Source organism: Cheilinus undulatus, linkage group 3, assembly GCF_018320785.1.
Source record: "Cheilinus undulatus linkage group 3, ASM1832078v1, whole genome shotgun sequence".
In the NCBI taxonomy this organism is placed as follows: domain Eukaryota; kingdom Metazoa; phylum Chordata; class Actinopteri; order Labriformes; family Labridae; genus Cheilinus; species Cheilinus undulatus.
In genome coordinates this window covers 21,882,633-21,906,750 of record NC_054867.1, presented here as the reverse complement: position 1 = coordinate 21,906,750, position 24,118 = coordinate 21,882,633, and the positions used below count along the sequence as shown (strand labels likewise).

The following is a 24,118-nucleotide window of genomic DNA, read 5'->3' as shown; positions in this document are numbered from 1 at the left end:
GCCCCCCTGGAGGCTCCTACAGCCCACATCCAGCCCCCTGCCAGCCCACCAGCACCTAGACACGGGAGCCAGCGACATCTAGCGGCGGAGAGAGGGACTAAAATATGCTTTCTAATCATGTCAATAACTGGTACATTGGATTTTCATCAGCACATTAATATGCAGGGAAGACTGATATTTTTAGTCTTTTTATGTTAATTACATACAGTTTTCTTTCATTCAAATATATTACATCCAACCAATACGATAGCTGTTGCAACAACAATAGAGAATACATAGAAAACAATAATGACTCAGTAAAAAATGAAGAGCAAAACAATTAAGAAATTATAAAAGGACGTTAAATATACAAACATATCTGAACTCCAGCTAATATGAGGTAAACTAAATTTCTCAGAGTAAATAGAACATGTTAAATCCTATATAACATAATATAGGAAATAAAAATAAAAAATCTTAAAATACACTTAGAAAATATTGTACAAACTTAATATTTTAGGCCATGATTTTAAATTTTGTTAATAATAATAATAATAATAATAAAATGTAAAAGGGAAACGTGAATGTTTTGAGATTGAAAACTTTGGTCAAGTCAAGAATTTTGAAAATTTAATAACAATAACTACATAAATTAGACATTTGAACCTCTTGCTACAGGAGTTTGCTGTGTTTCAGCCCCTTAGGAGGTGTTCACAGAAAAGGGCTGGTAACATACAGTGCCTTTAAATAGTATTCACCCCCTTGGATGTTTTACCCTTTTTTAAATAAACTATGGTTGATATAATTTGCCTTTTTTTTTTTTTTTTTTTACAAAAAATGTCAGTAACGCTTTATATTAAGATCCTTGTAATATGCATTAATAAGCATTAATAAGGCCCTTATAAGTCCTTATAAGATGCTTATTAACATTATTATGTTTATAAGATTATATAAGCGTTAATCATGTCATTTTAACATAGTTAATATCAGACTATAAGACACTTGTAAGAACTTGTAAGAAACTTAACCCACCCACTGTATCCTTGTCATGTTTGCTTTATTAATATTAAAATATACTTTATTGCTCATCTATTATTAGTTAACTAGGCAGTTGTTAAACGTTAATAATGCTATTTGCAGCTACCAGACCTAAAGCTAGAACAATGCCTTATTATAACTATGTTACAATGACAATATAAAGGCTTATATAGTCTTATAAACACATAATAATGTTAATAAACATCTTATAAGGACTTATAAGAGCCTTATTACCTATGAACTAAGTTTTTATAATGTCTCATTGTCTGATATTAACTATATTATTATGACATTATTAACGCTTATATAGTCTTATAAACAAATAATGTTAATAAGCATCTTATAAGGACTTATAAGAGCCTTATTAACGTTTATTAAGGCTTATTACAAGGACCTTAATATAAAGTGTTACCAAAATATCTTTAATGTCAAAGAGAAAACCGATTTCTACAAAGTAATGTCAGTTAAATAAAATACTGCATGTAAAATAAGTGGCTGCATAAATATAGACCCCCTTTCAAGTCAGTAGCCACTTAATAGATGCAGCTTTGGCTGCAATCACAGCACTGAGTCTGTACGGGTGGGTCTCTGTTAGGCTTGCTGATCTGCATATTTACTCCAAGTCCACCTACAGATTCTCTTTGTAATGAGGTCTGGGCTTTGACTTGGCCAATCCAGATTCATCTTGTTTTCTTTTAACCATTTCTGTGTAGCTTTCTCTGTATGCTTCTGGTCATTGTCTTGCTGGGAAATAAATCTTCTCCCAAGCTGTAGTTCTTTTGCAGACTGAATAAGATCTTCCTCCAGGATTTTCCTATATTTTTCCTCATTCATTTTACCCTCTACCACCACCTGCTTCACAGTGAGGATGGTGTTTTGATGGTGATGTGTGGTGTTTGGTGTCTGCCAAGCACAGCATCTTGTCTGATGGCCATAAAGCCAAGAACATTTTGTTCTTCTCAGACCAAAGAAGTTTCTTCCACTTGACCACGGAATCTCCCAAATGCCTTTTGGCAAATGTTGGTCAAGATTTAATGAGTTTTGACTGGTGTAGAATCCGTGCAACAGTTGTATGCAGAGTCTCTCCCATCTCAGCTGCTGAAGCTTGTAACTCCTTCAGAGTAGTCAAAGGTGTCTTGGTGGCCTCTCTCAACAGTCTCCTTGCACGGCCACTCAATTTGTCTGGACCCTCCAGACACAGGTGTCTTTATGCTACAATCACTTGTGACACATTTGCTAAACTCCTTTGATTTCACTAATTGTGAGACTACTAGCTTCAGTTGGCTGAACCTCTGTCAAATCAGGTCATCCATTTTAAAGCGGATGAATATTTATGCAATCACTTATTTTACATTACACGTTTTTATCTAATTGACAGTACTTTGTAGAAACCTGTTTTCACTTTGACATTAGTCTTTTTTCCCAAAAAAAGGTCACATTACATTGATCATGACTGATTTTAAAATCTGAAAAAGGGTAAAACATCCAGTCACTGTATTTAATGCTTTTCATTGGATTTTAACCATAAATCAGTGAAACATATTTTATTTGTTGCCTTTTAAGTCTTACGGTAATACCTTGTACTAGCAACTAGCAAACTTGCAATCATCTCATTGTTCCTGCTTATATTCATCCAAATGTTTGCACAATCCATATGGTCTAAGTAATTATAATACACAGTGTTTATATTTATATGAGACCAGCTGTGAAACCAACGTTACAAGCTGAAATAAAAACTTTAATCTTCCCAACTTAAAGTCAGAGCTGCAGACAGTGACAGAGTAATGTGGACCTGACTATCTAAGGGACAAGAGTTTAAAATCAAACCCCAGTTCAGAGCATGGTGATCTTCAGGGCAGTAGTGTCCAAACTTCAGCCCAGCACAGCTGTGGCCTGTGGTCTATTTTCAATTCTAATAATAAAAGGAAATGTAGCCTCTATTACAACATGAAGCCTGTGCTTTACTGTAGTTTTCTTCTTAGTTTTGACACTAGGTGATGCTGCTGTGCCAGTTTGCTGTGCAAACCTTTAGACAGGAATTCGCTTGTGAGTGAATAAGATAAACATTTACAACAAAAACAATAACAGCGTCTTCGTTCAAAACACCCTGATGAATAAAGACCGAAGGATTGCAGGAGCAAATCAAAGATGAGCTATCAGCGGCTGACCAGGATTCACAAAATCTGACTGGCCACCCCAAGTTCCTTAACAATTTGCCTTGTTAGCTATTAATGGAAGGTTGTGATTTATTCAATTACAAAGCAGATCGTTTTAGATTTGATTTTATTAACTGAATATACTAAAGGTGAGGTGTACCAAACAGGCACTGTTATCCTTATATTTCCCTGTTTGTAGCCTTCAGTGAAAATAGTTTGAGCACCCCAGGTTATGAGTTAAATTCATGATCTCCTAGAATAAACAGGCCTCTGGTGATGTGTTGGATTCAAATCTTACAGTGGCCACACAATTAACAGAGACATACGCAAAGAGTAATTCTTGACTGAATGAAAAACTTCAGAGCAGCACTCAAGAATCTGATGAAAAAAAGAGCAGATCTAGATTCCTAGAAAGGAAAGATAGTCACAACGCCCAAAACAGCTCCTGAAAGTAAAGAGGTAAGGCAGGTAGAGAATAAATGATCACAATTGCAGATCAGCATCCTCTTCAAATAGAAATGAAAGTTTGAGGAGAGGCAGAGACCGACCATGCAACACAAGAAAGATCTAGAGATGAACACTATGGCCTGAAGAGTGGAGCTTTACCTGGAAATCACCAGTTTGACAGAACAGGAGCATGAGGTCCAGGAGAAGGAAAACATAGGCGATGCATCTCTGCAGATCTGTTCAGAGAAAAGTCCTGAGGTGTGCACCACAAAGTGAGCTCAACTCTGGGTATGCAGGCTTGAAAAAGCTTAAAGCTCCAATTAGAGATATCAGATATCCCAAAGCTGTTTTTGAGCTTTCTGTTTACTAAAAACAGAATTTCAAACACTCCCAATTTTAGCAGGACTCTCCTCCTTTTTAATCCTTTCTCCCACTGTAATGTAAGTGTGTGCAGCTGTGTAAAGACCTGCAACAATTTTTTGTCTTACCTGTCTGTTTCAAAACTGAAAGCAGCTAGGACCAAAGGGGGGGGGGGGGTAACCAGGGGACTAGTGCTAATGTTAGATCCAGTGAGCATGGAAGATATCAAACCTGCATCTGAGAGCTGGCCTTCACTCTGACCAGGGCTGACTCAAGCCATTTTGGCACCTTAGGCAAGATTCCAACTTGGCGGCCCCAAACCTCAGCACTTCATGATCGCCTCAGACAAAGTTGATAAAGTTTTCTCTCTAATATTAGCATAGGATTGTTTTGCCTATAGTAAGAAACATTTTTAAATAAACAGTGAAATGCTAAAAGAGGAATCCAGGGGAAGATAATTTGAGAGAACCTCAAATTGTAAATCTGTAAGGAAGTCATTGGGCCTATCAGGGCTTAGCCAAGACCTAGGGGGGTCTGGGGGTTTCTCCACCAGGATTATCCTTTAAATATAAAAGCTGTATTTTAAAGGTTGGGGGGGCGTTATTGGATTTAAGTACCCTCTGGGGTGACCCTTATTTATAAAGGAGGGAGTTAGGATTTCCTACATGCTGTGGCTACATTGAAGCTAGATAGTTAGCATATACCTCATTACCAACTCACCACTGATGTGATGGTGCTTGGAGAAGAAGGTAAACTCTTAAGAATAATCGTCCTGTTTTAAAAACAAAGGCATGCAAGACCAACTCACATGTTTTAGTTTAGTATCTGAAATAGGCCTACAGTATTTGCATAATGTCACTTAACTTCTGCTGCTTCAGAGATTAAGACTCATTATGAAATTTAAAGCCAAAGATAAGAAGGTTTTACAAACCCACAGACAACCGCACATTAGGCATTTCAGGTTAACTATCCTGCAAAAACCATTACAGTACAACACACGAGTGTACTCTGATCATACTTTTGATTTTCATTGCCATCCAGGAAGAGCAGGTGTTAAATGCAGACTGAAAAGTGTGTAGCAATGTTGTAATGCAGGGAACATGTGGGTTTAGTCTCCATAGAGTAATCCCCCTTACTTTTAAGTCTCCATAGAGTATACCCACTTACTTTTAAGTCTCCATAGAGTAATCCCACTTAAATTAGAGTCTCCATAATGCATACCCACTTTCTTTTTAGCTTTCATCCACACATTAACAGGCTATTAAAATGTTTTAAACATAAATTCCACCTATTCCCATGATGGTAGTGTAAAGCTTTTGATGAACCTGCCCTGAAATTTAAAGTATAGATTAGCCAAGACAGCTTGATGGTTTCTGCCTTTTGCACATAAGAACATGGTGAATATTTTATAATCTTTATTTAGACTCGAAAATCATTTTAATTTTTAATTTCATAATAGCAATGAATGTTAAACCCACTCATGTCAAACATCCCTCTCCCTGAGTCATGGTGACTTCCTGTCCTCATCTTATTGTAATAGCTGAGATTTCATTATTAGATTGTTGAGTCCAGCAGAGATTATGAAACAGAAAATTTTCAGGGCATGATATTGCAAAGTTGTCATGTATGTTTAAAAAAAAACATAAATGATGTCTCCTGATATTCAGTATGAACACATTAAGAACTGTATTATAGCTCATTATGAGGCTTTATGAAGGAGTATTATTGTTATTATCTCAGCACATGTTGAAAAACCTTCCTTGATCAGTGAGTCATATAACTTCCTCTATATTCCTTTTGAGATTTCCATATAGTTACCCCTAGATTGTAAAAAAAGGTCCTAACAGTCATGTAAGCAGGATTATTTGGGAGCTATCAATTTAACCATGCTCCATAATTATTTATAAGTTTTCTTTTAGGGAAAACATAAGCTCAAAAACTAATTTGCCTGTGTAATTAGTTTTGTAGGGAGTGTCATTAATATTCCATTCATGTTGATCATTTTGGAGGCTCAGTTGATTGATTTGATCTCATTTCTCTTTAACCACCAGGGGGTGCTCATGTATAATCTTGCACATGCTCATATTCTCCATAGAGATGAATCTCATATTTGCCGGTAAGATAGATCATCACAGTGATGACATCTAACAACATGATGTTTCTTGTTAAATGTGCGTGCGTGCCATGAGGAAGTCAGCAAATTCATGGTCTATTGTAAAGTTAACCATATTTTATATTTAAACAGAATAGGAATACTTATCAAAAGAACACAAATGAATTTTATTTCAGTAGAATTAGCTTTTTTTAGTAATGATAACTATGTGGCTGGGCACACTTGGAAAGTAATGTAAGACTTCATAGCTAAGCCACAGTGTGAACAAACAAAGATGCCAGAGATTGTAGTAGAAGGAACAGAGACAACTATAAGAGAAAAATTATTGAAAAAGCATTTTAAAGTGGCCTAAATTGGTTAGAAGTTGTAAATAACAGCAGGAAATGTGGTGCAAATGGGTTTAAGAGAAGCAAAAATGGGTTAGAAGTGGCAAAAGTGGCCAAGAGGATCTGGCTGCAAACCTCAGTGGTGGGCCGACCTTGACTGTGGGGTGGGAGGGTGGTGTAGGCTCACTGTCAGAGGTTACGCTATGTGGCTATCTTTCACAGCAACAAAACGTTATGAATAAAAGTCAAAAATGTATTGAAGGGGATACATTTAAACTAACACACCACAAACTGAGGAAAATCCCAAAGAGGGTTAGGGTTAGGCCCCTAAACCCTAAAGATTAGGGTTTGGGTAAAGGGGGGTAAAATAAGAAATAACACAGCAAAAACTAATGAAAGCCTAAAGAGGGTTGGGGTTAGGCATCTAAACCCTAAAAGTTAGGGTAAGGGGTAAAATAAAAAAATACCACACCACAAACTAAGGAAACCCAACACATTTCGCACCTCAGGGTTGAGGTCGCCCGATTGTAGAGGTCTGCAACAGATGAGACCAAAACGCCCCACCATAGAGTTCTACAGCCAGATACCTCTCAAAATAGCGGGAAAATACGTGATAATGGGTTAAAAAGTGACAAAAATGAGTTCAAAGACACAGAAATGACATAAGTGACATAGCCAGACACCAAATTCTGGCAGCGTTCCTGAGAAATCTTGGCCCATTTCTCATGTGCATTGGCCTCCAGTTCAGGAATATTCTTGGGTCTGCATGCTGCAACTGCCTTCTTCAAATCCCACCAGAGATTTTCTATGAGGTTCAAGTCAGGCAGCTGTGATGGCCATTGTAGAATCTTCCAGGACTTCTTTTGCAACTAAGCCTTGGTGGAATTTCAGTTATTCTTGGGATCATTGTCCTGCTGGAAGGTCCAATGACGCCTGAGCAACTGTGAGCACAGTGGGTTTTCAGCGTATGCTTCATCCTTGTTTCTCCACACATTCCGCTGATCCATCATGCCAAAAGGTTCCAGTTTTGTTTCATTGCTCCACAGGATTCCAAAACCCCTGTGGCTTATTTATGTGATTTTGAGCACATTGGAGCAGACCTTTCTTGTGCTTTAGGGTCAGTAGTAGCTTACATCTTTGAGTTCTAGCATGGAAACTGTCTATGTTCAGTACCGGGCTTACCTTACTCACTGAAACCTCAGTCCCTGTTGCCACTGAGTTTTGCTGGAGGTATTTTGCAGTCACTCAAGGGTTTTACACAACCTGCCTTCTCAGATATCTGGTTGCAGCCACTGATAGATTTATTCTTCTGCCCTGTTCAGGTAGTGTAACCACTGTTCCTGTAACTCTGACCTTGTGAACTCTGTTTCAAATGGTGTCTCTAGGAACATTCTCTGCCTTTGCTGTCTTTCTGTATCCTGTTCCTTGTTTGTGAAGGGCAATGATCTCTTCTCTTAACTACTGGGAAAATTCTTTTGACTTAGCCATATTTCAAACACGCAGACAAATGTGACACTTGTCCCCTCGCAGTTCAGGTGTGTAATGTGTTCCAGCTCAGGCAAACCTGATGAAATTAATGAAATCCTTGATTAGTTGCATCAGGTGTGACTGAAACAGCACTGGTTTTGCATATTTGAGCTGTTGTGAGGGATTCGGTTCAGGGGTTAAATAATTTGGACCAGAGATGTCATTATAAGTTGCAGTTTCAGTTGAACTTGGGGAAACCACTTGAAACATTCGTTGTGTTGAGCTATTTCAATTCCTTTTGTTTGATTTGTTAATTGAAAACAGAAATGCTGTACATTTTCACAATAAACCTGATTTGCAATGGGGGTTGAATACTTTTGATTGCAACTGTATATAAACAAAGGACTGAGTTGGTTTAGTTCTCATTATGTGGGTAGGTGAACACCCTGGATATCCAAATACATGTGCATAAATACTAAAAAGTGGCATTTTCATGGTGTGGTATGTTTTCTGGACACTTCAGGGAAAAGGAATTCAACAAGCACAACCCCAGGCAAATCAGTGCCAAGATCCTGCAAACACTTTTAAACCACAGAGGTGTTTGATCATTGTGTTTAGTTGTAAAATAACCTATTTTACAGACACTGCTGACAGAACACACTATTTGATACATGATGTCCCACCCTTTAGAGTCTTTCCTAGATAGTTAAAACAGGAAACATGAAGTGAGCTCAACAGTAAGTTAATCCAAGCTGTTATCCTTCAGCCCTTCCCACATGTCTCAGGGATTTTAACCCTCCACCCACATCACCCCACTCGTTTGGCAAGTGGTCTAGGTGAGGGTGGAAAGGATCATTTAGTTCCTATTGTGTTCATGTCGCCCAAACACCGCAGCATAGCCTCACCCTTGTCACATCATCAGAGCACTAAAATAACAGCAGGGCTTTGTCTTACTTAAGTCCCCTGTTTCAGTAGCCAAACATTTTAATGTGCACACAACAGACACACACTACTGTGTGCTCGCTGTGCACACATTCACAGGCAGAGACAACGCTGCACATGTTGAATCTCAGGGGGATTTAAGAGGACCACCAACCGCACTCCAGCATTCACTACCAAACATGGACTTACAGGATGGGCTGGTGTAAACGTGTTTGAGTAGTAATCTATCTGATAATCCTACAAATATATGAGCAACCCTACCAGGAATATAACCAGTGTTTAAACTGTCAGTGTGCTTACTTTTAAATACAGTTTCAAAAATCAGAATGAGAAAGCAAGTTGGTTCCTGTTTTTGCAAACTTTTATTAGACATGCACAGACGTAACAAATGGATCATTCTGAAAGAATAGGAAAATGGCTTTGAGTGTAGAAAGTAACGAGGCAAAATAATTTAATATTGTCAGGTGATGGATAGAGAAGACATGGAGGGCATTATAGTGTAGACGATGGTGACTGTTGGTTTTTGGTGCCTGGATATTTTATTTTAGTCGTGATGCTCACTGCAGCCAACTGAAGGCATTTAAATACTCTCAGTCCCTCTCTTCTTTGGTTTCAAGTCACATGGACAAAAGACTGGCTTTCTAGATGATGAACATGATGTTTACTCCTGGTCCTTTTCCTCTCCATGGGTTATAATGTGAACCAGGTTCTTGTAGTCCAGGTTTCCTGCCACATCTGGCGGGAAGGCGGTAAACATCTGCTCCATCTAAGCAATGAAAACAGATACAAGCATTAAGATGCTGCACAGAATTAGTTTGCAAAATACATATATGGTTGATGATTTCTTGAGTGTTTTTTTAAATGAGATTCTGGCGTGGATGCAGACCATTATCATGGTGATGTTCAACCTTTTGCTCCTTTTGATTATTATTTCCACACACAAAGCTATCACACCTAAAGACATTTACTGTAAGATGACTAAAATCTACCTCTTCTGGTGAGAATCTGTCTGCTTGTGTTGTAAGCATCTGTGTCACACTGAATGGGAGAAAAAGGACAAAAATGCAATGACAAAGTCATAATCACATGGAAGCATCACAATGATTTGACTTAGAGCTGCTCTGGGATGACTAATTACAGAATGACTTGGCGATGAGGTGATAAATTGTGAGTGACAGCTTTTATAGCACTCCCTGATCATAATACGCATTTTGCCAACTGTTATGAGCGGGTGACTTACTAGTCCTTCCTCAGCACGCCCTTCCCTTCAGGGTCGAAGACTTTAAACGCGTTGAGAATCGTCTCCTCTGGATCAGCGCCTATGCACATTTCCACAGCTCTTACAGTTCTTAAAATATACCTAATTTAGTCTCAAACTTATACAATTGTCATGTTCAGTCTTACCTTTCAGCTTCTCACCAAACATGGTGAGGAAGACTGTGAAGTTGATTGGGCCAGGAGCCTCTTTAAGCATCTCGTCAATCTCCTCCTGTTTCACATTCAGACGTCCTGCAGCATAAAGACACATGAATACAAGTTGAAAAAAGAAACAACCAGTGCATGTGATGTCAACAAACCTAGAGCAGCAAAAGTGTCTCGCAGGTCATTCTTGTCAATGAAGCCGTCTCTGTTCTGGTCCATGATAGTGAAGGCCTGAAGACAGAGCACAGAAAAGTACATGTTAGTGGTCCCAAATCTGTCAAGTAAAAGCCAAATCCCAGTTTTCTCCCATTCCTCTTATTTATTTTTGTTTTGCATTTTATAGGTGATCACAGTTAAGTATTTATAACCTGTGAGCCCTTGGGGTTTAGCCCGGCATCCGGGGTATGCCCAGCAGTTTATCTGCAGCCTAATCACTGCTGACACAGTCTGGATGTCTGAGCACCACTGACTGTCATACCAGCATACCACAAGCCTCTATGCTGCCAATCCACGGAAAGGAAAATAGACAGGTGGACATACTCTAACCATGAACAATGGAAATATACTCCAACCATCAACAATAGTGAGAGAAAGACAAAGGAGTTCAGAGAAGAAAGAAGACAAAGGCACCTCTGTTTGTATTTTAGAGGCAGGCAGAGAAAACATCAAAATACTTGATATTGTGTCCTTTCATTATCACATTTTTTATTAATGATATTCATTGTGAATTGTAAGATAGTGAGTGTTAGTCATTTAAGCAGCTGTTACCTCTTTAAATTCCTGGATCTGAGCCTGCTCAAACATGGAGAAAACATTGGAGTTGGCTCCCTCTGCTGTCCTCTTCTTGGCTTTCTTTGGGGCCTTTAAGCAAGAAGGGAGGAGGAGGGATGACACACAAAACATGCAATTTAAGAAAAATGTTACACAACAAAAAATACAATGACATCTGCCTCTAAAAAAGTGTGTAATTTGACACATAGTTGAGAAAAGATGGAGACATCATTTGGACTACATTTCCAAAACAAGACCTGGAGATAAAGAATATACAAAACTGAGATTTCTTTCCAAGCAATACAAAGGGGAAAAGTACTTTTCTTATTAATATAGCTTAACACACTTACCCTTCACATTAGTAAGGCACTTCCCATCTTTTTTGTTTTGGGTGTGTTATCAGTTTTAACCATCAAATCAGTCATCACAGAAAAAGTTAAATTTGCCTTTTTAGTATTAATATCTCCAGCTTTAGATTATATGAATACAAGTCTGAGTGTTAAATCATCTCATGTAGCATGAGATGTAGTCAGAACAGTCCTATAGCATATCTGCCCTTGCATCATCACACAGTGACTCACCATGGCTGAGCAGCTGAGAGGTCAGACCAACACTGATGGCGGTGAACAATGGGGAGATTGGGGGTATCCTTTTGTAGCCTCAACCCTCAGTTCCACTGGATGATATTTATAAACTATGTCCTCTTTAGGAAGTGACAGGTAAATGATGCTCCATAAAGACCCACAGTATTACATGAAAAAAACAATGCACACACCCCTCTGTGGCGGCCAGTGGCCCTGTGTTGTTATACTCGACATGGGACGAGGAGATTGGAATAACTGGTTTAGAATATCAAGAGCAGACTGAAGGTTAAAGCACATAATCGCTTTACACTGCCCTCTGTCCACAGACCACTGTCTTTGACTGTCCAATGAGAGGACAAACTTCAGAAGACAAGAGACGGAGAGAGAAGACTGTTTTATTTAAACTTAAGATGACATGGGACCTAGGCTGATCCAAATATCCATCAGTCCCAGAATTGCTCTTAGTATGTAGGTTTTCTTCAAGCCAACTTATCACATAGACCCTGAACTACTCTAATGACCCGGGTTTTACATTTTACACCTGCTTTTATATCTGTTTTCACTTGTGCTGTCAGCATTAATGCATTAGTTGTAATTAACTGGTGCATTTTTTAAGCCACAGTGATGTTAAATAAGTCTACCACCTCATCTAATGTCTCACTTCACTTTAAAAACTCACAGACAGCTCAGAGGACAATCATAGTCATCTGTAGCTTGTGTTATCATTTACCTTTCAGTCCTTAACAGGTCTTTTTTTCTGTGATTAGATTCAGGTCATAATCTGAGCTCTACCTTAAGTTATTATTTTCTGACAAAATAAAAGTTCTGCGCCCAAACAGGAAGTCAGTTATGCTCAGAACAAAAATCAAAATCAAACCAAAATAGTTTTAGATGCAAAATAGTAGAATTTCAAATAGTGACAAAAGGGGTACTTTAAGTGCGATTAACATTTGGATATCATTAACCAGCTCTTCTTTTGATCCATTCTGTTATTTCTGTTTAAAATCTAAAAATTTTAACCATTAAAAGATCAGGTTTATAATGGGCTATGCTATCTAGACCAGTGATTCTCAACTTTTGGGTCTGGACCTGAAAGCTGGTTACGGAGCTGTTTTCAGTGGGTCACAGATTTGTGCCTGGAAAAACATAATGGCAAAATATCTAGGATGTACTTAAGCCTTAGACAGACATGTACCAATTTATTTTATTTTTCTCCCTTTTGTAGGACGAGGATGACATTCCTGTTATTTGCTTGAAATCTTGACTTATTTAATCTGTGGTCTCAGATAGAAGTAGTTTGAAGAAAGCTGTTCTTCTATGATGTCTAGATTTTTCTTGAGACCTCCAAAAACAACCAAAATTTACATTTTAATGGCAGAGTAAAATTAAAATGTCGGTGTCATTGTTCAGTCATGTTTGGTTCCATCTAAAATATGATCTGCAACTTGTTTATCGAATTTATTTAGTAGTTACACTTTTGGGGGAAATTTGGGTCAAGATTTTTATTTATGGAGGTGATGGTGGGTGGCTTTGGCTGGATCAGTTGAGAACCACTGGTCTGGACTAATCTTTTTTTTTAAATTACAGAGTAAATATTAAGGCTGTGACTATTGAAAACCAGGACAAATTCAAAGCATGAGTAGGTTTATTCTATAAAATTAAATGATCAGACAACTTCTTTTTTAAAAGGACCAAGCCCTTTTAGCTTGTATACTGCTTTTCTTTTCCAGTTTTCATCTTGCACTGACCCCCTTTCACCTTTAAATGTTTATAAACTTTTTACCTAATACAGCTGTGAACCCATCAGATCTTTAGAAAGCGTTGCATTGAAGCAGCACCATCATGGGGGAAAAGTTAAATGCATAACTGAGAATCTGTTGTCCAAAGTCAGTTTTATGAAGAAATGTATTTCAAACATGTTTTTACCAGTTGTTTCAGTAGACTTAAAAGTCAGCCTGCTGTATTAGACTATGCATAGAACTCACTTTCAATTTATACCTCTGATGTTCACCATGAAGAAATGGGTGCCCTTTATTTTTACAGATTTCTTTTGTGTTTGGTTTTCTTGTATTTATGTTGTTTTTTTCAACATTTTTTCTATAGTTTACAATGCCCTGGCCTGTGTAGATGTGGTACTTTGAGTTTGAAAAGGGATCCACCCCACATGCAAGTCAAAGACAAATCTTTTCCATCTGAATGAAAAATAAGACTATAAAGTCTTTCCTGATCTCTTCGATTCTCACTGACGTGATGAGGGAGTGAAGGAAATCATCAGCTTATTGAGTTCACTTTATTGACCTGTCAGGATGTGTTACCACCAGCCTGAGTCGCATTTCTCACATGCTTCTTCTCATGATCAGCGCCAGCTTTCCTTTCACCTACAAGATCATGGTATAGTTTATGGTGGAGTCTAGTTTGGCACACTCAGGATGTACAGAGCAGTCTATTTTTGGGACTCATTTACTCCTCAAAGTAAAAGCTCTTGCTAGTATTTATGCCAATGAACCAAAGACTTTAGTCTACAATGGCTCTTATCCTTAATTCTGACCATTAAACAGATAGAATGTAAAAGTGATGAGTCTCCTTGTAGAAAGAGAAGGTAGTTAAATGGTAGCTGCATGTCAGGAAGTCTTTGCACTCTCTCCTGGTGTTGAGCTTTTAAGAGCCTGTGAAACTAAGCTCAGTGTTGTCAGCAGCAGTAGGTGCGACATACTCAAGAGTAACTCTGCTGACAGAGAACGAGTCCTTAAAATGTGCCATGTCTCTGGACTATTAACAGGTCATGCTATATCACTTGTGGCTCTTAGGTCAAGGAAAGTGACAGTCTGTGAAAATGAGCCAAACGGGCTGAGGTGAGGAGGTGAGGCGAGTGTGGGTGGTCTAAATTAAGAGCGGCTCTGAACTCTGACAAATAAAATGCTGTTGATGAACGAACAGCAGATGTCAGCGGTGTCATCTGGCAGTGGTGCAGTGTGTACAAGGAGGTTAGATTTAGAAGAGTTATTGTTAACCAAACAGAGCAGAGGCTATTGTTGAAAACCGTCCTCCTCCAGCTCCTCCCAGCTCCATGCAGCTACTGTGACTGGAATGGCAGGCCATCGGCGCATCAGCTCAGCGTGGGGATCAGATGCCTAAAAATAGACTATCCGCCCAGAACACAATGGACATGGACAAATGGTCAGAAATGGCCCCGAGTGTGAACAGTGGAGGAATGGCATATAAAGGATGAAATATGACCAGCGTTCTGTTCTTTATGCAAATCTAAAATCAGTAGATAATTACAGAGGAGTACAATAAGAGGATAAGTGAAAGACAATGATTATAATATTTAATATTCTGTGACAAAATCTCTACAGGGAACGCTAATAAAACATTTGTTAGCAGACATCAATATCATATCCAGCGTACAGCATTATGATTCAGGATCATGTGAAAAGAAATGCAAGATAAAAAGAATACAAAAATAAAATTCAAGGATGAGAAACCCTTTTGTATAGCAGTTGAAAACTTGTGCAATCTATAGCACTCGGTGCTTTCTGTTGACCGATGAATCCGTTCTATCTTCTTTGCTTTAATACATTCATGAAGATATATATGTATGTCCAAAGTTAACCCAACTGGGAGAGGAAAGTTCTTTCTACTGAGTGTAGCTCTGTTGGGAGACATACTGGGCATGTTAAAAGATGACAACCTGATAAAAACATTAGAATAGATAACACTTTAGAAGAACTACACACTTTTAGTATCAATGAAGCATGAGTTAACACTTGACTCATCAATTAATGAAATCTTTCAGAAATATTTTGGAGGTTGACTGCATGAATGTTCTATCTGTCACATTCATTAAGGGCAAATAAAACTGACAAAACATAGTGTAGTGGGCATGTGCAGCCCCGGTGATTAAACCACATGACTTAGACAGGAAGCTGAGCCAGAACGTCTTCTCTGCCAAGAAAAGCTATAAGTTTGGTTCTTTGCTCTCCTTTTGATCAGGGTTTCCACATACTTTGGATAATCTAATTTAAAACTTTTTAAGAAATGAGCAGAGAAAATCAATACCATTTTTTTGTGCAGCAAATGGTCAAAATGAAAGGCATGTGAGATTTCTCAGTACATCAGACAGGACTCAAACATATGATTTAGTGCACTGTTGACAAAATGTCAACTGATAGAGGAAACAGAAATTTGATACGGTATAGTGACATTTATCATAACATACACAACAAGCATATACTCAAAAATAACTATTAAAATCAAATAAATTTTCACTGTCAGACCAAACAGAAAAACAAATAGTTGTGTAACTTAAAAATCCAAAATAGCTATTTCAGCTCTATTTTTTAGCCTCCATAGTTCACATTTTTAGTTTTAAGTAAGTAAGAGATGGTTATAAGATTTCTATACTTATTCTCTGTCAACACAAATAATTTGACAATCATCCCTTAATCTACAGAGTTTTCCCAGATTGCCTTTGAGCATTGGACACTTTTGCACCATGAATGAAGCTACCTACGCAGTTAGAGGCATCCCTCTTGTGGGAGCCAATTTTAACATCGCAGGGATGATGTACTGAAGTCTGTGGATGCGCACTTTTTGGGTCAAAGTGCACTTTTCAGTCTTTTTTACTTCTAGTTAATCAAATTAGCTTACTTTATGTGGCATGATTGTTCAAAATTAAAAGAAGTGAAAGGCTAAATTGAACATGTAAATTATATATCTTAACTTGAGTCATTCAAAAAATGTATTTCCACTACTTCAAAACTCTTATGTAAAGAAAGGTTGTGTGATTGACAACTGCGCACTTTAGCTACACCCAGTCATAATTGTTTACTGGCTTGCAGTACATCTAAAGCTAGCTCATCACTGTTGCCTTGTTCTTCTTGATTGCGCTGATTGTTCTGATCTTTCTCCGACCAGGAACAAAGGTTTTAGCTTCAAGCTTTGCACAAAGGATCTGCTAATGACAGATATATAGTCTGGTCAGTTTATCGGCTTTGAAAAGCTACTAATGCATCAGTAAAGCATTTCTACCTGTGTTTACAAATGACATAATTAAATTCATAATACTTTAGGATCTATGAGTGAGGAATGCATAATACATTAATAAAACAATTTTAATCGTGTTTAAAATAAATTTGAAAAATCATGATTTACAGATGATAAGTTAAAGTTTAAAAACTCTTTGTACCAAATAGTGTGTAGTTTTTATAAAGTATTTCCCTAAAATGTTGTTTCTATGGATCAGATTATGATATATAGGAAGAGGATCCACTTTGTCAGATTTAGGCATAATGACAGTGGAAGTTAAAATATATTTGTACTGATCTTAGTAACTTGGACCGGCCGTTTAACATGCCAAGTGTGCCTTGGTAAAAGAGGGAGTGTGAACATGATCATATGAACTCACTGTGCAAACTGGTAAGAGTTAAAAGAAAGGAGATGTTATTCACGTGCTTCGCTGTTAGATGGTGGAATCAAAATAAAACCCAAATGAGGCTGAAGCAGAAGACAACACTCCATTTCATTTCAGATATACATATCCATGCCATTTACGAATCAGGAATAAAAACAAAGATTATTTTCATCTTCACCTTGCACAATTTTTGGGTATATACAATATAAGGGACATGGTACAAAAAAGAAATGCTCAATTACTGTGTGGAACCTTAAAACATGATGTTTTTTTCTCCTGTCGTATAGTTCAGCACTGAGGTTTCGCCTTGGACTGATGAAGTGCATACACGAGTTGGATCCAGATACAATCACTCACTTGATAAAGAATGTGTTAAAAGAATATTTATCGGACATTCAAGAGGACACTTAATCACTTTTTTTTCTTTAACAAAAATAGACACGGCTTATCCAGCCTTGAAATTCCTTCTCAATATATATAAAATTATGTCTTGTCTATTTACAGTCAGATAACTTTCTGAAGGATTAGAAAGTCCTGCTGAGGATTGTGGGTAGTGCAGTATGTTTTTAGTGTCGACCTATCCTAGGGTAGACAATCATTGAATGTGTGGTTCTAACAGGGCAGGGAGGGCTTACACACTTGAGTTTTATCCAAATTCCTTTGTGCTCCAGCCAGGTGGGGTCACTAACTAACCACAGACTGAGATTGCAGCAGAGAATGATTGTTATCAGCTGGTAATGATTGTGTGTTTACATGTCGGCACAGGGCTGGAGACAAAAAATGCTTTAGATGTATAGACCGCTCCTGCCCCTGATCTGAAGCTACTGTGGACTGAGTGTGGAAAGGAGCCTGTTCTGTTATGTTATATCGAGGGAACCTGCCATTTCACTAGTGACTGATTTTCTTTTTTACAGATTTAGGCATCAACTTGTAGGATAAAGTTGCTACGGTTGTGCTTTTCTATCATAGTCACTACTGTCTGAAGGATCATAAAAATAGCGAAACCCACTAAGGACGGCCTAAAGTCAAGAACTCAACTCCCATATTTTGTTTTGGAAAATAAATCAAATCTTACCCCCTCTACATCATCAAATACATGGCAAAAACCCTGCTCAGGAAGTTTTTAAATATGGCATTTTGTTTGTTGACCTTTATTGACTTGGGTCACTTCATTGAGAAAAATAACCTGACTCTGATGACATCAATTTATTTCTCTCTCAGTTGTGACTGCTACAGTTTCTTTTCTGTGGGGGTTCGTCAGACAAAGCTGTTGTGTGGCAGTGTTTCATCATGAGTTGGTGACTTTCTCACTGGATTTTCTGCTCCACCGTTTCCCTTTTTTCTAAAGATGTGGCTCTGCCGACTCTCAAACAGATGATTGATCCCAAACCTGGAGAGAAGTAAAGAAGAGAAAACAAGGGTGTCAGGCTTATACAAACACATGCATGCATGGACATGAGTTAAAGAATTCAAATTAAAACCAAAGCAAAAATACACAATAAATATAAAAGGGTTGAGAGTCAAAAGAGACACTCAATGTTTTCAGCTACATCATTAAACAAGCATGTTCACATGTGCAAAGTTACAATGCTAACATAGGGATTAAAGCAGGTAGCAGTCAGGCTAACCAGCTAAGATTATCAATATAGTTTACTTATGTTTAATATTTCATATCAACACTAAACATAACTGAGGCGAATAAGAATACAGACACTTTTGCAGATTAACTAATGAATCAAGTTGATTTTCCCTGATAACTCTAGATTTCTAATTTGAATGCTAACCTAAGAAATAAAGATTAGATGTAATTTAAATTAATAAGTACCAAATGTTGATGGGTCTCATTCACCAACTGCTCTTTAGAGGACTCGTTTCAAGAAGATTCCAACATTCGACAAAGTTTCCTTATCTGTGATTTAGAGCGCACTCTTATACATATTTGAGTGCTGATATAACAGTAGAATTATCCAGGCAAATATGCTAAATTAAGGAAATGTTTACAGCTAACATTACATTATATTTAATGCATTGTTATTAATTGGCACACTTTTGTGTTGTTTAATAACATACACAAATACACACGATATATAAAAAAAAATCTCACATTTAAATTAATATTTTGTCATACCTTTCTCAGAGATCCTCTTCATACATTTTAAGCCCAATTGCATCTACAATTTCTAACCTGTTACATTAGCAACAGGATTGAAAGTAAGAAACCTAGAGTAGCTCAGTTGAAACTACAAAGCAGCAGAGTATATATTTATATTTTTGAGAAAAAAAAAACAGTATTATTGCCCATTTTAGAGTACTTATACCATTCTTCAATTCACATTTTGATGCACTTACGTCTCCATGATCACTTAACTGTTGCAGCTGATAAAATAAAGCTCATTATAGTTTTCCTATTTTCTTGCTTACATATATAAGTAATTTAAAAAAATATAGGGAACGGTCTATTTCCCATGTTAAAATGACAGATTTAATCCTTTCCCCCTAATTTTTATTTCTTGATATTTGAAATCAACTTGAGGGCTGGACTGAGTGAGAAGGAGGGCCACATGTGGCCCCCAGGCTGCCACTTACCCACCACTGATCTATATGTTTCTTACAGTTTGCAATTTTCTTTCATGATTTAATTCTAATTTTCACACCACTTACATCTTGCTTCTCTTTTCACTACTGTGTGCTTTCCATGTTTGCACACAGCCCTGCAGCCTTATGCCCTTATATGGTCATAAAGGGGCTTGTTGTCATGCTTAGTAAGAAAATCTACACAAGCTTCCAGCTTACAAGAAAATGGCATTCACACATCCAATGAAAAAAGGTTCAAACAGTTCGGTAGTTTGAGAAACCGTCAAGAATCTGATCTATTTTTCTCTTGGAAAATTAAAGAAAAACCTTTATGAGATATTGGTGAAAGATGCCAAATCTTATACAGTTTATGATGCCTCACAGACTGTACTCTTGGGAAAATATGCTGATTTGTTCTCTGATATTTCAGCGTTTTGTAATTGATGTCAAGTCTGCAGTCAGTTCATTCACACATCTCTTTTATTCATGCAGTTAACTGTCAACTACAAAAGCATCTTTTCATCTCTCAGAGGCTTTTGGAAAATGTTGAAAACCTAACCCACTTGTAGCCATGCTCAAACTACAAGCCCCTTTCTTTTGTATTTTCTGATGCAGAAAATAGCATGTTTTGTTGGAGTTGCAAAAAGCCAATTTTTTTAAATCAGTGTAGGTTCTCATTCATCTAGATCAGTGGTTCTCAACTGGTTCGGCCTCAAGACCCACCAGTCTGTCTTACAACAGATTGCAACCCAAGTTTCCCAAAAATGTTCAACAATGCATGTTTAGTTGATTGAATACGTGTCACAGTTGGGAGTATGTTGAAACACAACAACTGATATAACAGAAAAAGGGACAAAACTGACAAATTTTATACCCTCTTTGCCCATTGCTGTTTGTCAATTTTTGCCAGTTTTCCAGAAAGCTTGTGAAATTACTTCATTATCATAGGAAAAGTTGCCATTTATTGCAAGAAGAGGAGATAAATTAGTAGAAATATCGATCAAACATTTAATTTTACCTAATTTCACAGTAGAAAGGTTAAAATAAAAGGGTATCTATGTCAAATAAGAACTTCCCGACTTTTGCCACCTTTTTTTGGACACCTAGTCGCAACCCACTGAAAACTGCTCCATGACCCACTTTTGGGTCCCGACCCACCAGTTGAGAACCACTGATCTAGATCATGGTTATCCAAATCTTTGTCAAGGGGGCAGCTGGACTTGATTGAGGTGCTTGAAGACATTTCCCCTCTAAAGGCAGACCTATGATGTGTATCTGGGAAAAATGACAAACACTTCATACCTAAAGAGCCTCAGATATAATGATGAAGACAGAAAGCATGGTTGATAACACCTGTGGCCCTTTAATGTTTTTCTTTCATGGGAAGAAATAATGCTGAATTTCTGTGTGACAAATTGTGGCATATATCTGCCATTTGTATAAAGTTGTTCCCATATCCCATCAAATTTAACATATCTTTGTAATAAAGCAATATATGTTAGTCTGAGCTAAATTAACGGACACTGCTATCCCCTGAGCCTTTGCATCAAGTATGGCTTGAAATGTGATATTTCCATGATTGTATTTCTGCAGTTAAAGCCATGCATCAATTGCAGACAGCAGCAGCGAAGAATGAAATAGAAAAGGTGAAACAACAGAAGTGGCAGACTCACCTTGTTGACGGGGTTTATGGGTGTTCGACCAGAACCAGTATGAAGTCTTTGGCGCTCTTCATAACGTCCGGGGGACCTTTCTCTATGAACCTCCATCATACGGCCAGGAGAGCGGTCCATTCGAGGATCTGCCATGGCCCTTCCTGGGGAGCGCTCTAACCGAGGGTCAGCCATGGCCCTCCCTGGAGACCCCACTATACGACTCTCCAGCATCCTGCCAGGAGACTTCTCTCTCTCCAGTGGACGGCTCGGGGATTTGTCCCGTCTAAATTCAGTGCGAGCTTCTCTGTAGCGGTGAGGTGTGCCGGGGTCTCCGTGAGCCATCGGATTGGCTGCCAGCCTTTTAGAGATGTGTTCGTTGTAGGAAGGAGGCCCACGCTTGTTTGGACTGGGAGAACCGAGGAATATAGATGGGCTATGGTCAGTCAGAAAATAACTTTTTTAGATTGGGTCATGGGCTTTGCTTGGCACTGCCGGGTCTTTTGAAAGTATAACTATCAATCAGGAGAAGAGGCTTTGCCTGTCTACTGGAGAGAGAAGCTTCAGCAGCTGGCAAAAAGAAAGCAAAGCTTTCATATACTTGGAAAGGCAATTTCCAAAATGAGCCCCGAGTTTGTCCATGTTTGCTTTTAGTGAGCTTCATAAAAAAGACCGTTCTCACATAAAGCAGGAAATGAATCTTTATTCAACTTATTTTATTTCCTCTCTACATTTGACAGGAGGTATTTAAATGTTATTATTGGAACCATTTCAGGACTTGTTACATATAAAAAATGAACTCTTCCTCCTGTAAAGAGCAAAATTAAGGTATTACTGTGACTGGTTAGATCAAAAACAAAGACTTTAATTCAGATATCATCACCTGTGGATGCTGACTTGTACCCAGCAGTGCCTTTTAATCCCCTTGACCAAAAAAACCCACCAGTGAACATGAGGAAGAGGAGTGAAGAGTACATGCCATGCTCCTACTCTACAGTCAAACATTTTTCATTCCTTTGTCAATAACCAAAAATAATGTTCAGTTCATAATAACAGCTAAGAAGGCTTATTTTAGAGTTTAGTTATTGATCCTGCCCACCGATTTTATCTAATGTATTTTCTGTTATTTTATATCAAAAGATAATGCAAAAATCGGCATTTTATGTTTAATTGTGGACTTCTATTTTAAAATATCTAGGTTATAAAGAAAATAATGTGGAGTAAATTAGTTACTGTATCCAAAATCTAACTTGCATTGCATCAAATAACCACCTAATTACTCCACATTATCTCTTAATAATTTGTCCGTTTCTCCACATAAAGCACAATAATTTAGAAAATTGGAGTAAATGAAATCAGGACTAAAAAAGGGTATGTTAGCTTGTTTTCCAATAATATCTGGATTTACACCATTAGGTCAGTGCAAAAAAAAGATGTTGACTGCCATCATGACTCTAAATAACAAAAACTAAGTAGTAAATACAGACCTGCCACCCTGGGCAAAATACTTTAAGTACCACTTGTGTTGTCAGCTTTTTTGGCAGATTTTTACAACTACTTTGCTTTGCACACAGTCATTTCCCCATTCATATGAATGGGGAAATGACTGTGTGCAAAGCAAAGTAGTTGTAAAAATCTGTATCTATATATATAAAATATAAAATCTAAAGATATAAAATCTATATATATATATATATATATATATATATATATAATACATACATACATATAGATATAGGGCTGTCAAAGTTAACGCGTTAATACTGCGTTAACTCATATTACTTTTAACGCCACTAATTTTTTTGTCACACGATTAACACATGTGCGTTCTGTGTGACCCTTGACCCATTTCGTAGTTTGCCAGATTAGGAAGTGGCGCCGTCGTGATACAGTGCAAGCGAGCAGAAATGGATAAAGGACACTTTTGAATGGCAGGTTCAGCTTTCAGAACATGTCAGATAGAAGTAATTTGCTCCTACTGTCAACATGAACTGAGTTAGCAGGAGTTCGTAGAGTCTTAAATATGAATATGACACCACGCTGCTGCATCGTGCTGTCAGACATGAGTACAGCACATGCACATTTCCCTCAGAACTCAAACATCCGCAGCTTTTTGCATAGTTTAGAGAGGCGAGTCGTACCAGCGCATCTACATGTCAAATTGCGTAACTGCTACGCAAAATGCGTGCAGGTTGGCAGGTCTGTAAATAGAAAATGAATAAATGTGCAGCTGTCAAAAATGTGGTAGTGCCTTAGAAGAAAGCAAACGTGTAAAGCGTTAAGGAAGAGTTTAGGGAAACTGCAATGTAATTAAACAAGAGGACAGACATTACAGTGCGTTTATTCTCACCTGCGTCCTGAGCCGTTCCGCTGCAGGTCTCCCACGCCTTCTTGGCTCTGGACCAGGTTTCCTTTGCAGCAAATGACCCTCAGTTTGTTTTGGTAGGAGGAGGCCAAGTAGATGGCCCCTGAGGAGATGGCTGGGCCAAGGTAGCGTGGGTTGGGAATATCCAGGTGTGCATATGAGTGGGGCCTGGGCAGACAAACACTAGATTCAGTATATTTGGACTTTTCCTGGAATACAACCTTCCATTCCAGTCAAAATTTACTCACTGAAATATTAACTGATACACAAAGGCAGCTTTAACATTTGGCAAAAGAAGGCAGTTACCAAAGGCCTCAAGCACCAAGATGCCTCCTGATATCGTCGCTGTAGATGTACATCAAATATGAAGGCTTATGTCTAAAATTATTTTCAATGATTAAGACTTGAATTTAGTGTGTAAACAGGGTTTAAAGAGGCATTAAAACAGATTCTGATTATCCAAAGGAGCCTCTGAGAAGGACCCCTGGTCCCAACAGCAAAGTTGAAGG

General features: G+C 38.0%; 2 protein-coding genes across 4 annotated transcripts in view; both read right to left on the bottom strand.

The window, feature by feature from the left end:
* Window positions 1-9,215: 9,215 nt before the first annotated feature.
* On the bottom strand, window positions 9,216-11,686 carry myl2a (myosin, light chain 2a, regulatory, cardiac, slow). The gene is made up of 7 exons (XM_041782960.1): window positions 11,603-11,686; window positions 11,019-11,111; window positions 10,406-10,481; window positions 10,233-10,337; window positions 10,069-10,147; window positions 9,818-9,866; window positions 9,216-9,594 (listed from the first exon to the last, which is right to left on the bottom strand). Exons 1-7 carry the CDS (start codon window positions 11,603-11,605, stop codon window positions 9,490-9,492), a joined length of 510 nt encoding a protein of 169 aa, XP_041638894.1. The 5' UTR covers window positions 11,606-11,686; the 3' UTR covers window positions 9,216-9,489.
* Window positions 11,687-14,920: 3,234 nt separating this feature from the next.
* cita (citron rho-interacting serine/threonine kinase a) overlaps window positions 14,921-24,118 on the bottom strand; it is a 57,057-nt gene continuing 47,859 nt past the window's right edge. For 2 of the 3 annotated variants that reach the window (XM_041782884.1, XM_041782885.1), the window contains exons 46-48: window positions 23,595-23,777; window positions 21,266-21,653; window positions 14,922-18,408 (exon numbers count right to left, since the gene is read on the bottom strand). In XM_041782884.1, the coding sequence (XP_041638818.1) occupies window positions 18,385-18,408; window positions 21,266-21,653; window positions 23,595-23,777 (595 nt within the window). In that variant the 3' untranslated portion in view covers window positions 14,922-18,384. Of the gene's footprint in view, window positions 18,409-21,265; window positions 21,681-23,594; window positions 23,778-24,118 lie in introns of all 3 variants that reach the window. The other variant, XM_041782883.1, reaches the window with a different exon arrangement.

What these genes read in the sequence shown, in the direction of transcription:
- myl2a (XM_041782960.1), bottom strand. An exon ending in AGATCCAGGAATTTAAAGAG is followed by an intron (nt 10,482 to 11,018) that starts GTAACAGCTGCT and finishes CTCTGTCTTCAG; the next exon opens with GCCTTCACTATCATGGACCA. An exon ending in GTTTGGTGAGAAGCTGAAAG is followed by an intron (nt 10,148 to 10,232) that starts GTAAGACTGAAC and finishes AAATGTGCATAG; the next exon opens with GCGCTGATCCAGAGGAGACG.